The sequence below is a fragment of the Lampris incognitus genome, chromosome 8 (assembly GCF_029633865.1).
Source record: "Lampris incognitus isolate fLamInc1 chromosome 8, fLamInc1.hap2, whole genome shotgun sequence".
NCBI classification, from domain to species: domain Eukaryota; kingdom Metazoa; phylum Chordata; class Actinopteri; order Lampriformes; family Lampridae; genus Lampris; species Lampris incognitus.
In genome coordinates, this window is record NC_079218.1 from 3796867 (window position 1) to 3814768 (window position 17902).

At 44.9% G+C, this 17902-nt stretch overlaps 1 protein-coding gene across 1 annotated transcript in view; it reads right to left on the reverse strand.

Moving 5' to 3' along the window:
- Window positions 1-5207: 5207 nt before the first annotated feature.
- Window positions 5208-17902, reverse strand: part of pknox2 (pbx/knotted 1 homeobox 2) — a 169534-nt gene continuing 156839 nt past the window's right edge. Inside the window, exons 9-12 of the mRNA XM_056284506.1 lie at window positions 11599-11718; window positions 8479-8555; window positions 7684-7862; window positions 5208-7444 (exon numbers count right to left, since the gene is read on the reverse strand). Of these exons, the coding sequence (XP_056140481.1) occupies window positions 7188-7444; window positions 7684-7862; window positions 8479-8555; window positions 11599-11718 (633 nt within the window). The 3' untranslated portion in view covers window positions 5208-7187. The remainder of the gene's footprint in view (window positions 7445-7683; window positions 7863-8478; window positions 8556-11598; window positions 11719-17902) is intronic.

Consider the following 17902-nt stretch of genomic DNA (forward strand, 5'->3'; position numbering starts at 1 on the left):
TGGATGTTCTTGTTATTGGGGGGGTTCACTTACCCCCCCACATTGAAGGGGACGGTCCGCCCCCCCCCCGGTTCCGACGCCCTTGATTACGACGTCTCCCGGTTCAGTCAGTAGGAGCAAGACAGAATACCTATGCTGAATAAGAGGGAGGACAGCAGAATGGTCAGGATGCAAGGAGTAGAGGTGATGAAGGTGGATGAGTTTAAATACTTGGGGTCAACTGTCCAAAGTAACAGGGAGTGCAGGAGAGAGGTGAAGAAGAGAGTGCAGGCAGGGTGGAGTGAGTGGAGAAGAGTGTCAGGAGTGATTTGTGACAGAAGGGTACCAGCAAGAGTTAAAGGGAAGGTTTACAAGATGGTAGTGAGACCAGCTATGTTGTACGGTTTGGAGACAGTGGCACTGATGAAAAGACAGGAGGAGGAGCTGGAGGTGGCAGAGATGAAGATGATAAGATTTTCATTGGGAGTGATGAAGAAGGACAGGATTAGGAAGGAGTATATTAGAGGGACCGCTCAGGTTGGACAGTTTGGAGACAAAGCAAGAGAGGCAAGATGGAGATGGTGTGGACATGTGTGGAGGAGAGATGCTGGGTATACTGGGAGAAGGATGCTGAATATGGAGCTGCCAGGGAAGAGGAGAAGAGGAAGGCCAAAGAGGAGGTTTATGGAGGTGGTGAGGGAGGACATGCAGGTGGCTGGTGTGACAGAGGAAGATGAAGAGGACAGGAAGAGATGGAAACGGATGATCTGCTGTGGCGCCCCCTAACGGGAGCAGCCAATAGTAGTAGTAGTAGTAGTAGTAGTAGTAGTGGTGGTAGTAGTAGTAGTAGTGGTAGTAGTGGTGGTAGTAGTGGTAGTAGTAGTGGTGGTAGTGGTAGTAGTGGTAGTAGTAGTAGTAGTAGTGGTGGTGGTAGTAGTAGTAGTAGTGGTAGTAGTAGTAGTAGTGGTAGTAGTGGTAGTAGTAGTGGTGGTGGTAGTAGTAGTAGTAGTGGTAGTAGTAGTGGTAGTAGAGTAGCAGTAGTGGTGGTGGTGGTAGTAGTAGTAGAGTAGTAGTGGTAGTAGTAGTAGTAGTAGTAGTAGTAGTGGTAGTGGTATTAGTGGTGGTAGTAGTAGAGGAGTAGTGGTGGTAGTAGTAGTAGTAGTAGTAGTAGTAGTAGTGCTAGTAGTAGTAGTGGTAGTAGTGGTAGTAGAGTAGTAGTGGTGGTAGTAGTAGTAGTAGTAGTAGTAGTGCTAGTAGTAGTAGTGGTAGTAGTGGTAGTAGAGTAGTAGTGGTGGTAGTAGTAGTAGTAGTGGTAGTGGTAGTAGTAGAGGGGTAGTAGTGGTGGTAGTAGTGGTAGTAGTAGTAGTAGTGGTAGTAGTAGTAGTAGTGGTAGTAGTGGTAGTAGTAGTAGTAGTAGTAGTAGTAGTGGTAGTAGTGGTAGTAGTAGTAGTAGTGCTGGTAGTAGTAGTGGTAGTAGTGGTAGTAGAGTAGTAGTGGTGGTAGTAGTAGTAGTAGTGGTAGTAGTAGTGGTAGTGGTAGTAGTAGAGGGGTAGTAGTGGTGGTAGTAGTGGTAGTAGTAGTAGTAGTAGTAGTGGTAGTAGTAGTAGTAGTGGTAGTAGTGGTAGTGGTAGTGATGGTAGTAGTGGTGGTAGTAGTAGTAGTAGTGGTAGTAGTAGTAGTGGTGGTGGTAGTAGTGGTAGTGGTGGTAGTAGTGGTAGTAGTAGTAGTAGTAGTAGTGGTAGTAGTGGTGGTAGTAGTAGTAGTAGTGGTAGTAGTAGTAGTGGTAGTAGTGGTAGTGGTAGTAGTAGTAGTGGTAGTAGTGGTGGCAGTAGTAGTAGTAGTGGTGGTAGTAGTACTAGTGGTGGTAGTAGTGGTGGTAGTGGTGGTAGTAGTAGTAGTGGTAGTAGTGGTGGTGGTAGTAGTAGTAGTAGTAGTAGTAGTACTAGTGGTGGTAGTAGTAGTGGTGGTATTAGTGGTGGTAGTAGTAGTAGTAGTAGTAGTAGTACTAGTAGTGGTAGTAGTAGTAGTGGTAGTAGTGGTGGTAGTAGTAGTAGTAGTAGTAGAGTAGTAGTAGTAGTGGTGGTGGTAGTAGTAGTAGTGGTAGTAGTGGTGGTAGTAGTAGTAGTAGTAGTAGTAGAGTAGTAGTAGTAGTAGAGTAGTAGTAGTAGTAGTAGTAGTAGTAGTGGTAGTAGTAGTGGTAGTAGTGGTGGTAGTAGTGTCGGTGGTAATAGTAGTAGTAGTAGTGGTAGTGGTGGTAGTAGTAGTAGTAGAGTAGTAGTAGTAGTAGTGGTAGTAGTAGTAGTACTAGTAGTGGTAGTAGTAGTGGTGGTAGTAGTGGTATTAGTGGTGGTAGTAGTAGTAGTAGTAGTACTAGTAGTGGTAGTAGTAGTAGTGGTAGTAGTGGTGGTAGTAGTAGTAGTAGTAGTAGAGTAGTAGTAGTAGTAGTAGTGGTGGTAGTAGTAGTAGTGGTAGTAGTGGTGGTAGTAGTAGTAGTAGTACTAGAGTAGTAGTAGTAGTAGTAGTAGTGGTAGTAGTGGTGGTAGTAGTGGTGGTAGTAGTAGTAGTAGTAGTAGTAGTGGTGGTAGTAGTAGTAGTAGAGTAGTAGTAGTAGTAGTAGTAGTAGTAGAGTAGTAGTAGTAGTAGTAGTAGAGTAGTAGTAGTAGTAGTAGAGTAGTAGTAGTAGAGTAGTAGTAGTAGTAGTAGAGTAGTAGTAGTAGTAGTAGTAGTAGTAGTAGTAGTAGTAGTGGTAGTAGTAGTGGTAGTAGTGGTAGTAGTAGTAGATGTCTGCCAGTTTATTTGTCGGTTATTTGTCGGTTATTTGCAGTAGTCGTTGTCTGTTGTTCTTCCGGTTTTACTTTGACGCTCCCAGCTGTTGCGTCGTGTCAGTTTCCCGCCCCTGCATTTGTCCCTATGTCTTCCCTGTACCCCACACCTGTTCCCCTTCCCTCATTTACTGCAGGGATTCCCAAAGTGTGGGCCGCGGTCCCCTGATGGGCCGTGAAGGTACTGCAGGTGGGCCGCAAGAGGTCGTTCAACAATAAATAAAGGTTTTTAACTTTCAATGTTTTAATTAAGTTTGAAATTACCACAAAATATTTATGTATAATATTTGCATTTAAACACAGAATTGCTCTGTTTATGGAATACAAATCTTAGTCTCGTGTGTTGATCAGAGTTGGCATTACAGGGATGGGATTTCACATTGGGCCGCGGCATTCCTAAGTTTGGGAATGACTGCCCTGGTGTACTGAGTCTGTGGGATCTCCCCACTCCGTGCCGGTTTGTCTTGTCTGTTTCCTGTCTGGCGACTCCGCCTGTTCTTCCGACTGTCTCGTTTCTGGTGTTTTCTTTTCTTGTGTCACAGCTTTTGTCTCCCCTGACCTCAGCTTTCTCTTCTCCTTGCTGCATTTAGGTTGCCAGCTCTGACTGACCTGTGTACCAAACCTTTGGCAAGTAACAGATTGTTTGTGCATTAAACTGAGTGTTACTGAATCTCCCTGTGTGAGTTGTGCGTTTGGGTTCTCACCTGTTAGTTCAAGACTCACCTGTCTTCCTGTTAATCCGAAGCACTTTCTTCGTTTTTTGGTTTTGTGTGAGACCATAGGCGGATTGTGAGAAAATGGGCCCCAGGGCACAGCTGTGTAAAAGCCCCCCCACCCCCACCTCCCCCTAAGCAGGGCAGGAAGGTGTACTGACTTGCAGTCAACAGCACAATAACTAACTTCACCTGTACCTCAACAGGTTTTACAGCACACAGACACACAATTAACACCAACAGCATATTAACTAAGACACACATTCACCTGCAGTTCCCTTCAGTTGTTCAGTAGGACTTTTGGGGCTCTGCTATTGACATGAATGACCCTAGCCCGAACCCTAACCCCTAGCCCTAACCCTAAGCCCTAGCCCGAACCCTAAGCTCAAGCCCGAACCCTAAGCCCTAGCCCTAACCCTAACCCCTAGCCCTAACCCTAAGCCCTAGCCCGAACCCTAAGCCCTAGCCCGAACCCTAAGCTCAAGCCCGAACCCTAAACCCTAGCCCGAACCCTAAGCTCAAGCCCGAACCCTAAGCCCTAGCCCTAGCCCTAACCCTAACCCCTAGCCCTAACCCCTAGCCCGAACCCTAAGCCCTAGCCCGAACCCTAAGCTCAAGCCCGAACCCTAAGCCCTAAGCCCTAGCCCTAACCCTAACCCCTAGCCCTAACCCCTAGCCCTAACCCTAAGCCCTAGCCCGAACCCTAAGCTCAAGCCCGAACCCTAACCCCTAGCCCGAACCCTAAGCCCTAGCCCTAACCCTAACCCCTAACCCCTAACCCCTTTTTCTCCACACTTGTATTCGGCCAAGACTACCACATGCCTCCTCCGAGTCGCCAGCCGCTTCTTTTCACCTGACAGTGAGGAGTTTCACCAGGGGGACGTAGCGCTATTCCCCCAGTTCCCCCTCCCCCTGAACAGGCGCCCCGACTGACCAGAGGAGGCACCAGTGCAGTGACCAGGACACATACCCACATCCGGCTTCCCACCCGCAGACACGGCCAATAGTGTCTGTAGGGACGCCCGACCAAGCCGGAGGTAACACGGGGATTCGAACCAGCAAGCCCCGTATTGGTGGGCAACAGAATAGACCGCTACGCTACCCGGACGCCCCCTGATTGACAATTTCTTGACCCTCCTCCCCAACGACCTGTGAACTCTCGCAAGATCGTTAAAGGCAGCATACGATGACTGGGGTCCTACTTGTGTTGCCAGTCTTCCGGCCGACACACGACAACAATTCATGGCACCGTGATCGCCTTCTGACATGGTGACCATTGTGAAAGACAAAACTAGCGTGTAGTCTGATCCCAGCTTCGGGGACCCCCTGAGCCCTCGGGCCCCTGGGCCCGGTAGGCCCGTTCGGTAATACACCCATGCTCGCGATGACACCCTGTATGCCAGGGGTGCCCAACTCCAGGCCTCGAGGGCCGCAGTGTCTGCAGGTATTTGCTGCAACCATGCGCTACACCACCTGATTGAACTAATTCCTTTCCCTCCTTGGTCCAAGAGGGGAGCTAAATCAGGTGGTGTAGCGCATGGTTGCAGCAAATACCCGCAGACACTGCGGCCCTCGAGGCCTGGAGTTGGGCACCCCTGCTGTATGCTGTCTGTACGGCAGACTGTATCCCCAGAGGCGTCTTACCCACATATACAACACTGTCGTGACATAAAGTCAAAATCAATATCTTTACATGTTTTAATTATTAAAATTGGTCTATTGAAACACAATAGATTATGACAACAAAGTGTAGAAACAAAATAAAAATATTCCCTATTGTCACCTGCTCTGGAAGATCTGTTTAAAAAAACAATCGAGGAAAGAATATTAATGTGGGACATACTTCACAATGAACAATCAGAACATTCAATAGCACGGTTTTCATTTCTACACACCTTCACATTAGAAATGAGCGACTCTATTTTGTGTTCCTTCATTTTAGCGCACAACGGAGAGCTGAAATTGTCTTCACAGTTTCTTCAAAATCCTTCACACAAAGTGGAAAGAGGCCTGACTCACGGAATTGAATTGTTTTTCTCTCTCTCTCTTCGTCTGCCTCCACATCGTCGCCTTTCGTGTCACCCTCGACAAGCTTTGAGTTGTCGTGTAAGCTGGGGGGGGGGGGGGTCTCCAGAGTCACCGTCTCTCAAATGCCTGTGTGATTTCCTCCTTCGCTGAGATCCTGATGAGAAAGTTTGCAGGGGGTGGCAGAGTGCTGCCAAGCTCCTTTTCCTAGGACGTGATTATCCCGAGTCACAGAAATGCACAGGCGTGTGTGTACCAGCTCCTAATGACTGAGGTCAAGTGTCGGCGTGGCCGCCGGCAAGGTCGGCAACACGCCTCATCCAGAGACCTGCTCATCCGGAACGCCTGTGAAGCAGATGCAGCGCTCATCGTCTGTCAGTGAAGCTGTTCCTTCACTCACCTTCTGAGAATAAACAAACAAAAACCTGAATAAATATGCAAAACTTTCAACAGCAGAGCGCCAAAACATAATGGGAAATCCAATATACATACTCTGTGCAGTCGGCACACATTGTTTTTTTTTTTGCTCATGGGAGAAAGAAAACATTAGCATTATCTCAAAAGTCATGCTTCAGAAGGTGTGTTGCAGCGACGGACAGTGTCTCCTTCTCGACAAGCGGTATGAAGCGTTAACCTGAGAACCTACGAGTCATGTAACCGCGTGTGAAGGCGACGCAGGATGTCTGAAAGGTGTACAGTAAGCTCCCTCCACGCCTGCAAAGCAACATCGTCCTTTTTTCTTGGTTTTTTGTTGTTTTGGGTTTCTTTTTGGGATGCAAAATGTCCCCAACAATGAGGTCAAATAATATTACATGTTTTTTTCCCCCGCTGTCATAAATTAAAAGTTAGAGCTGCAGTCATATTTTGCAAAATAGATCATGGCAAATATATATGGACAGATGATCACCTTGAATAAAGTAGTCCTGCACATTGCTACCGTGCAATGATTTCTAAACGTCTCTTGTGCATCAGCGCCACCTGGGTAACTCAAATCTCCACCAGCTTCTCTCTCCAGCCTCTCTAAATTTGGCTCTCCACCTCTTTTGGTATTCAACCGTGTGTCAGAATTAACCATCAGATTAGATGGATAAATACTTTATTGTCCTACGAGAGGATGTTTGTCTTCACCTTTTGTACATTATTCATATACTCGGTCGACTGTTTATCCAATATGGCTGAAAACACCAAACCGAATCTGTCCGTCTGCACTTAGAGCTCATAATCACCGCGCTGATTAACGTCACAAATCGGATGGAGCAAAAACATAATGAGTATAACGCAGAAAAAAACAAACAACAACAACAAAAAATAACAACAGTGGTGCTAACCAAATATTTATGAAGCTCACTGTCTGGGTAAGTACTACTGTATGATGATACAACACATTCATCGTGAAACTCATATTTGTCCTTTACAGTTATTGTTACGGTGGCCATCGCGTTCGACTAGACTCCATAATGGCTCCTCAAACGAGTCTCTCGCGTCTTCTGACAAACCTGTAGAAAACCTAACACGCCCTTAAATGCTCTTTAGTGTCACTAGTTTGACATGAGAGCCGGCCCGGCACAGTTTGAAAGGGGGGACAGCATTTGCTGTGTTGTGAAGACATGGAGGTCAAAGTTCATATTGTCCGTTTCCCTCTCTACAACTACTCCAGTTCTTCTCTGTGCTCCATACTCAGATCTCCCCTTCCTCCCCCACCAGCCATATGTCTCCCTCTGTTATCTTCCTCTCCGTCCTCCTCCTCCTCCTCTTCCTCCATCCCTTCATCATCTTCTTCCTCTTCCTCCTCTTCCTCCTCCTCGGTGCCGTCCATGGAGTCATCGGCTCCCAGCATGGCTTGCTGCATGGCCAGGGTGGCTGAGTCCGAGGACAGTGGCTGAAGGCCGTCCATGTTCAGGGGGTCTGGGGGTGCATAAGGATAGTCAGTGAGGTGTTGGGATATACACATGGCGTAGATTAGAAAAATATAAATACAGTAACAAACGTAATGCATTCCAACGAAATGATCGTCTAGCCAGTAACTCAGGGAGAGATGTATCACTTGTGGAGAGAAAGAGATCAATAAAAATCAAGCACAGATAAGATGAACTTGTGTTTTCCCCTAAACAAACTTTTTGGGGATACTGAAAGTATCAGCGTACTGTCTGAGTTGTTGCCTGACTGAGATCTGTGCGTCTGCAGAACTCCGGCCACAATGGAGTCGGGCCAGAAGCGCTGCGTGGGACGGTGCTGCGACTTCATCTTCTTAGCTTTAGGAGCCGGGTCGGGGTTACTGGCATCCAGCATGGGTTGGAGGATACGCCTACGAGCGTTGATAAACCTTGGACAAAGAGTCAGAGAGACACAGGGAGGAGGTTGGCATGGAGCGCCCAGATGCTTAGTTTAAAGCACTGGGGAATTTTGGGGGGTTTTTTTGTTGTTGTTTTGTTTTGCGATATGTGCTGTGATATTCAAGAACTGGAAAGGATTTATATGATTTCAACAGATATATGTAGCTTTTAACTTTCAAAGCTACACTGGCAAAGAATTTATCACTCCAGCAGTGATTTGGGTGATCTTAGACAGGGAAGTTGTCCAAGAAGTCATTAAATCAGACTAAATTATACAGTTCATCAGATGCACTAGACGCTTTACCTCGTGAGTAGTTATTAAAAACACAGCTTGCTAGATGTTGTTTTCTGTCAGAAATACCAGTTTTAGCCTAACAGGGCTTCTATTGCCTCCTTCACTGTGTGACTATTGCGCTTTAGGTCTGTGGTGTACTTGACCTAGCTAGCCACAAGATGGCGCCACAACATCGGCAATGTTGACAGAGTGCTCTGTTTAAGGTTAAAGCCACTAAAACCTCTTCTCAAAAACACCACAGGCCTCATGCAGGGTCTCCCTCTACAGACCGACAGACGACCATACGGACGCTCAGAGCTGCAGCGCCTTACCAGTTGTTCACTTGTAACAGGGTCAGATTTGTTTGTGCCGCAATCTGCCGCTTCTCGTCTTCTGTCGGGTAGGGATGCTGCAGGGATCAGAAAACACAGCGGTGACTCTGGGTCACTTTATTAGTTGTATCTAATGCCGCTCGCCCTAGCCACTCTTGGGTCCAGCAGCTGTACAGACTGACTGTAAACTCCACGTTTTCTTCTTTCTGGCCTTTGTGAAATGCTGCGCCTCGTCCTCTAACCTCTGCTAGTATGAAGCAGCTAATCCCCGTCCTCCATGCCTTCATCTCCACCCATGAAACCCTAACACTTCCCTTGACCTAGAAACCAACTTGCCATCCAACATGCATCAATTTTTCAGCAAGTGACTGTTTTTAAAGCCACACACACACACGCACACATACACATTCACGTTTCTCTAGTTATGGGGCCCCTTACTGACTACTGTCGTTCTCCGGGGCCAGTTGCACCAGTTGTAAGTCCTTACTAAGTCTAGTTGTCATGTAGGTATTTATTAAGCCAGAAATTACACCACAACAGATACAAATGGGTTGCACCACTCCAGCTAGTCATGACTGAGAACTTAGTTGTTACTAAATTCTTACACATACTAAGTAGGAGGAGTCGTCACTGGAGTTAACTAATGGAGAGCCGTAAAACGACAGCAATAACGCTAACGGACCAAATTTAAACTACGACAAACTTAATAACAGCCGGCTTAGACTGTTTGTAACTCTTACATGAAAACAGGGGAAAGAGTCATAACTGGGGACTGATTTATGTTACATTTGCCTGGTAACTGATTCAAGTTACATTTGTCTTGTAACTGATTTATGTTACATTTGTCTTGTGCCTGGTAACTGATTTATGTTACATTTGCCTGGTAACTGATTCAAGTTACATTTGTCTTGTAACTGATTTATGTTACATTTGCCTGGTAACTGATTTATGTTACATTTGCCTGGTAACTGATTTATGTCACATTTGCCTGGTAACTGATTTATGTTACATTTGCCTGGTAACTTATTTATGTTACATTTGCCTGGTAACTGATTTATGTTACATTTGCCTGGTAACTGATTAATGTTACATTTGCCTGGTAACTGATTTATGTCACATTTGCCTGGTAACTGATTTATGTTACATTTGCCTGGTAACTTATTTATGTTACATTTGCCTGGTAACTGATTTGTGTTACATTTGCCTGGTAACTGATTTATGTTACATTTGCCTGGTAACTGATTTATGTTACATTTGCCTGGTAACTGATTTATGTTACATTTGCCTGGTAACTGATTTACGTTACATTTGTCTTGTAGCTGATTTATGTTACATTTGCCTGGTAAATGATTTATGTTACATTTGCCTGGGAACTGATTTATGTTACATTTGCCTAGTAACTGATTTATGTTACATTTGCCTTGTAACTGATTTATGTTACGTTTGCCTGGTAACTGATTTAAGTTACATTTGTCTTGTAACTGATTTATGTTACATCTGCCTGGTAACTGATTTATGTTACATTTGCCTGGTAACTGATTTATGTTACATTTGTCTTGTAACTGATTTATGTTACATTTGCCTGGTAACTGATTTATGTTACATTTGTCTTGTAACTGATTTATGTTACATTTGCCTTGTAACTGATTTATGTTACATTTGCCCTGTGACTGATTTATGTTACATTTGCCTAGTAACTGATTTATGTTACATTTGCCTGGTAACTGATTTAAGTTACATTTGCCTGGTAACTGATTTATGTTACATTTGCCTGGTAACTGATTCAAGTTACATTTGTCTTGTAACTGATTTATGTTACATTTGCCTGGTAACTGATTTATGTTACATTTGCCTGGTAACTGATTTATGTCACATTTGCCTGGTAACTGATTTATGTTACATTTGCCTGGTAACTTATTTATGTTACATTTGCCTGGTAACTGATTTATGTTACATTTGCCTGGTAACTGATTAATGTTACATTTGCCTGGTAACTGATTTATGTCACATTTGCCTGGTAACTGATTTATGTTACATTTGCCTGGTAACTTATTTATGTTACATTTGCCTGGTAACTGATTTGTGTTACATTTGCCTGGTAACTGATTTATGTTACATTTGCCTGGTAACTGATTTATGTTACATTTGCCTGGTAACTGATTTATGTTACATTTGCCTGGTAACTGATTTACGTTACATTTGTCTTGTAGCTGATTTATGTTACATTTGCCTGGTAAATGATTTATGTTACATTTGCCTGGGAACTGATTTATGTTACATTTGCCTAGTAACTGATTTATGTTACATTTGCCTTGTAACTGATTTATGTTACGTTTGCCTGGTAACTGATTTAAGTTACATTTGTCTTGTAACTGATTTATGTTACATCTGCCTGGTAACTGATTTATGTTACATTTGCCTGGTAACTGATTTATGTTACATTTGTCTTGTAACTGATTTATGTTACATTTGCCTGGTAACTGATTTATGTTACATTTGTCTTGTAACTGATTTATGTTACATTTGCCTTGTAACTGATTTATGTTACATTTGCCCTGTGACTGATTTATGTTACATTTGCCTAGTAACTGATTTATGTTACATTTGCCTGGTAACTGATTTAAGTTACATTTGCCTGGTAACTGATTTATGTTACATTTGCCTGGCAACTGATTTATGTTACATTTGCCTAGTAACTGATTTACATATTACTAAGGTTTTACCAGCTACACCTCTCCTCACGCTTGAATGGTGCAACCCAAATTAGCAAAGCACTAGTTTACGACTTACTAGCTAATACTATGAACTTAGTAAACACTTCATACGTAAACTCAGTGGCAAATTTAATATAATGACTGGTACAACCCTGTGCTGGCAGCTGACTGTCCTCAACTATCAGAACTACATGCCTCACCTTAACCCTGAAACCAAGTCCTGATCCTAAAATGGCCCCCTGAAGTAGTGAGGAAGGGCCAGAGTGCCCTCCCCTTGCAAATATTATCCTAATATCCTCAATCTGATGGTTAAAAATTCAAAGTGGTCTTCAAAATATAGCTGAAAAGGAACCCCCCCCCACACACACACACACACACATACATTTCATCTTTTCCCCCCTCTCACCATCAGATGCTGAAAGAGCCAGGAGCGCATGATGTTGGTGGCGTGCTTGGGCAAGACACCTCTCTTGTTTTTGGACTTCTTGTCTTCACTGTCCAAGAGGGACGATAGGTCTACGTTTACCTTCTCAATCAACACCGGGGGCACAAAAGGGAGATAAAAAAAACAAAAAACAAAAGGAGCAGATGACGAATTGGTTATTGTTGCCACGGAAACAAAGGAGAGTGCCAATTACCTGTCTTTCTTTGGCAAGGGCAGAAACGCCTCCCCAAGTGTCACCATGGTAACGGAATTTGAGTAATGATACTTAAAATATAAAAAAGAAGCACCCTTGACTGTGTGAGACACAAGGAGGTCAGTAGTCTGAATAACAGATGAAAAAATCCAAACGTTTTGAATAAATGTAAAAACCTGGGGGGGGGGGGAGTAAATAGAACAAAAGTAGGGTTAGGCAATCCTTTGATCAAAAGTTGAACAATAAACTGAAAATATAGATGTATAATAGATGTATGATAAATATATAATAGATGTACAATAGATGTACGATAACAATATATAATAGATGTACAATAGATATATAATAGATGTATGATAAATATATAATAGATGTATAATAGATGTATGATAAATATATAATAGATGTACAATAGATGTACGATAAAAATATATAATAGATGTACAATAGATGTACGATAACAATATATAATAGATGTACAATAGATATATAATAGATGTATGATAAATATATAATAGATGTATAATAGATGTATGATAAATATATAATAGATGTATAATATATATATAATAGATAGACAATAGATGTATAATAGATATAGAATAGATGTATGATAAATATATAATATATGTATAATAGATATATAATAAATAATAGATGTATAATAGATATATAATAGAGATACAATAGATGTATAATAGATATAGAATAGATATACAATAGATGTATGATAGATGTATGATGAATATATAATAGATGTATAATAGATATAATAGATAGACAATAGATGTATAATAGATATAGAATAGATGTATGATAAATATATAATAGATGTATAATAGATGTATAATAGAGATATAATAGATAGACAATAGATGTATAATAGATATAGAATAGATGTATAATAGATATATAATAGATATATATAGATGTATAATAGATATATAATAGAGGTACAATAGATGTATAATATATATAGAATATATAATAATAGATATATAATAGATATACAGATATGTGGCAGTCAGTAATAAAGCATTCCTATGTCATCTACTCTGACACCATCTGCAAAGATCTTGTGCATCATATTCTGCTTTTTATGGACACACATGTCAGTATGCACACACACACACACACACACACACACACACAATTACCCGATGATCTCTACCACAACCACAACTTCAGGACTTAAACTGAACAGTACTTGTGTACCACTGCAGCAAACAGTACCGGTAGAAGTGGGGACACTTAATGACCCCCCCCCCCCCCAATTTGTGATGGCTAAAACACTTCAAAGCCAAAAAACAGGAGAACTTCCTGTTTACAGGCAGGACAAAATGCATGAATAAACAAATAAGGAAAAGTGCTTAAGAAATACATCTGAATTAATTTCATGCAAAGTGCAGTTGTAGAAGATACATGAGGAACCGACGCTCGGAGACACATGACCCACACACAGATAGGCACGTAAACACCGAGCCACATGCAAGAAAACAAAACACACACACACACACACACAAACACACACACACACACACACACACACACACACACACACACACACACACACCCTGCTCGCACACAAACCCCTGCAACCCACAACGCCCATAAACACGAGAGCACAGATCCCACTTGCACACACGATCCGCACAACTCCCACAAAACAAGCCTCATTATAGTTGCAGCTGGGGCGTCACGTGGCTAACCCGCTCCCTACCCCCCCCCCCCCAGCCCAGAAAGCCAGGCTGAATTAATTGATGGCACAGAGCACAAGTACCATTCCTGGGAGCTTGCTGGCGAGGTAGCTACAGGTCTGTGTTATATTCCCAGTCGGCGTGTCGCGCCCCGCCTCCCTCAGGTATTCACCGAGGCCTCCTCGTGTCTGTCAAAGCACAGAATAAGTAACCTGACGCCGGGTCACTCCTGCCACTAATGCCGCCATTAATCCAGCACTGCTAACCCCCCCCCCCCGCTCCAAAGTTCTTGTTCAAATCTGCAGCTCTGCAGACGGGGTGGCGAGGCCAGCTAATCACCGGTCCTTCGGTCTACCTGGGTAGGTCATCTGATTAGCGGGATGCAGATATACTCCGAGTCTCTGAAATGATGCTCTCTGAATATCAACTCAACAATGGCAATGAGCTCCCCCCCCCCCCCCACTAACGCACGATAACTCTTGCATCATAAGTCACTTTTCTCCCCCTCTCAATTGCACCCGGCCAATTACCCCACTCTTCTGAGCCGTCCCGGTCTCTGCTCCACCCCCTCTGCTGATCCGGGGAGGCCTGCAGACTACCACGTGCCTCCTCCCATACATGTGGAGTCACCAGCCGCTTCTTTTCACCTGACAGTGAGGAGTTTCACCAGGGGGACGTAGCACATGGGAGGATCACGCTATTCCCCCCCAGTTCCCCCTCCCCCCTGAACAGGCACCCAGACTGACCAGAGGAGGCGCTAGTGCAGCGACCAGGACACATACCCACATCCGGCTTCCAATTGTGTCTGTAGGGACGCCCGACCAAGCCGGTGGTAACACGGGGATTCGAACCGGTGATCCCCGTGTTGGCAGGCAACAGAACAGACCACCACGCCACCCGGACGCCTGCATCACAAGTCACTCCTGCCTCTTTATCATGAAGCATATGCAGCAGAGATGTTGCACAGAAGAGGTTGAATGAGTAACTACATTTTACCAGACTCGGTTAAGGGTGGCATTCCCCGCCTCATGCAACACGGTGTTGGGTACGGGTATGTTTCAGCCATGCTGCCGTATCCACTCACATTCAGGGAGCCAGAAAGGAAACCGAATCACTCTTTCTCTCGACTCCACATTAAAGCATGACTTTGATATCTCCTCACCGATAACAATAAGCTGGCAGGGGAGTGCACAGTGTACATGGGTGGAGTCTGTGGATCATTTCGTAGCGTTGACGTCTTGCTCGATCAAGGTGGGGTCAACACAGGAACCATGCCAACGACAGAGTTTGGATGTTGGTAATGTCAGCAAAGCTTCTGGCTTGCAAATGACGTATGTGCAAGGCTAATGATGGGCGGCACGGCGGCCCAGCGGTCGGCGCTGTCGCCTCACAGCAAGAAGGTCCTGGGTTCGAACCCCGGGTCGCCCAACCTTGGGGGTCGTCCCAGGTCGTCCTCTGTGTGGAGTTTGCATGTTCTCCCCGTGTCTGTGGTGGGTTTTCTCCGGGTGCTCCGGTTTCCCCCACCATCAAAAAGACATGCATGGTAGGCTCAGTAGTCCTGTCTGTGCCCCTGAGCAAGGCATGGCAAGACCAACTGGAGTTGGTCCCTGGGCGCTGCAGCTGCTCACTGCTCCTAGCTACACACCTAGGATAGAGGATTAATGAAGTAGTAAAAAAAATAAAAATAAAAAAGACGGTCCAACAGGGAAGGTAATAGCTCCAAAAAAAGAAAACAAAGGTGAGGGTTTTATTCACGTTTGTAAAAAGGTAAGCAGACAATAAGCTCATGGTGCACTGCAGGGAACACTTTTAAATCTCATCATCCCTTTGTTGCATGTTGCTATTTATGCCCCTAACTGCCCCCTTGCTATCAGCCAGCAGTCATCATCATTAATACTGTGCTTGCTAAGCTGTATCGTATTGAAAAGACGGCAATAAAATCAGATGGTCAAGTGCTGCACCCCATTATTCCTTTCTGCTCTGGGGCATAGGTGGAGTTCCACCAGTACTAGTTTTATGTTTTAGGTCCATAAATGTAGAGAACAAATAAAGAAAAAGAATCTATGCTCGTATGGTCTCCACATTTCACGATACCACGTTGTGCGACCAACCGTGTCTAGAAGGTATCAGAGTATTGTCGATCAAGTCGTCCACATTTCCTGAGGTGCAGTGACTGGCAGAAGTCTGCAGCTAATATGGCGGCACACTGTGCTAGTATAGCTCGTACGATGAGCGCCCAGTCGTAGCTGCTTTCTAGTTCGCCCCGTGGACCTGGTGAGTGCATGGCTGGACCGGGCTTGTCCAAATAAGGGTTTCAGTTACGACATGAGCTTCCAGTCATCACGACGAGCCAGAAATCATCCCTCTACAGAGTTCCAACTTTGACATGAAAAACTTTGAGTAGTGACACTCAAAGCGCTTCACAGTGAAGGGGGAAACTCACCTCAACCACCACCCGTGCGTAGCACCACCTGGGTGATGCACGGCAGCCATGTTGTGCCAGGACGCTCACCACACATCAGCTTGAGGTTGGGGAGGGAGGAAGCGTTGAGTGAATTATATGGCGGATGATTAGGTGGCCAGATGGAGAGAGCCAGGTTGGGAATTTTGCCAGGACACCGGGGGGGGGGGGGGGGGGGCCTACTCTTTTTGATAAGTGCCGCGGGATCTTTAATGACCACAGTGAGTCAGCACCTCGGTTTAACGTCTCACCCGAAGAACAGCACCTCCTCCACCACAACGTCCCCGTCACTGCATTGGAGTATTGGCTTTTTTGTTGTTTTATTAGGACCAGAGGGGAGACTGCCCCCTACTGGGCAGTTTTCCTATGAGGTCTCCCCTCCAAGTACTAGCCAAGCCCACACCTCCTTAGCTTGCGTCACTCAGCAGAGCCAGGGTACATAGTATGTTACTGGGCTATGAAGGGCCTTGAAGGTGAGAAGCTGAAATGGGGACGATTCAGTCACAGTTTGGAGACCGAGCCAAAGGGGGGGGGGGGCTACCTGAGCAGCACACTTCTAAACAATGGCGGCAGCAGTGAATGACAAAGGTACTTGTGAGGAGGAAGACATGTCACTGAAAACGAGTCACATTAAGGCAGATACAGTGGCTGTTGACACGAGTGTCTCTCCGCTGCCGCTGTAATTAGAAACACAACAAACACAACAAACACAACTGCTTCCGTGACCATTTCTGCTGGGCCATATCTGAGCTGCACAGCCCCCCGGACCCATCCCAAGAGGGCATGGACCAAGTACGCTTTGGACAGACCCGCGACTCTGAAATCATCTAATCTCCCTATCGGCAGCAAAGACCGGCGTGTTTGATGTGTGAGGCTTATCTGGCTCGCAGGGTTACTCCACCTCCTGGTTTTCTGTTATACCCAAGGCCGTCCTCTAGTGTTGCTCAGGCAAGCAAGGGTCCTCTGAACGTTTATACCTGAATATTCTTCCCCCCTTTTCTGACCTGGTGGTGGTACATCTTACCAGGTACTTCCCAGCTCTGCATCTTGGTCAGTGGGGTTTTAGCCACTGTAAAGCTTTCCCCCATATTTCCTTTTAAAGGGGTGTCGCTTGTTAGTTGTTGGGCCAAGAGAGGAGTGGTCATAGTGCTGGCATCAAAACCACATGCTGTCATCCTGCTCCTCTTCTTCACTTTAACTTAAACACTTATTAAAGCTCGTCCTGAAGTGATGCTGACACTTCCAGATAATCTGTTCAAACATCCTCCTTCCTCACTTACATCCTCCTTCCTCACTTACACACTCCTTCCTCACTTACATCCTCCTTCCTCACTTACATCCTCCTTCCTCACTTACATCCTCCTTCCTCACTTACATCCTCCTTCCTCACTTACACACTCCTTCCTCACTTACATACTCCTTCCTCACTTACACACTCCTTCCTCACTTACATCCTCCTTCCTCACTTACATCCTCCTTCCTCACTTACACACTCCTTCCTCACTTACACACTCCTTCCTCACTTACACACTCCTTCCTCACTTACATCCTCCTTCCTCACTTACACACTCCTTCCTCACTTACATCCTCCTTCCTCACTTACATCCTCCTTCCTCACTTACATCCTCCTTCCTCACTTACATCCTCCTTCCTCACTTACACACTCCTTCCTCACTTACACACTCCTTCCTCACTTACATCCTCCTTCCTCACTTACACACTCCTTCCTCACTTACATCCTCCTTCCTCACTTACACACTCCTTCCTCACTTACACACTCCTTCCTCGCTTACACACTCCTTCCTCACTTACATCCTCCTTCCTCGCTTACACACTCCTTCCTCACTTATATACTCCTTCCTCACTTACTCCTTCCTCACTTACACACTCCTTCCTCACTTACACACTCCTTCC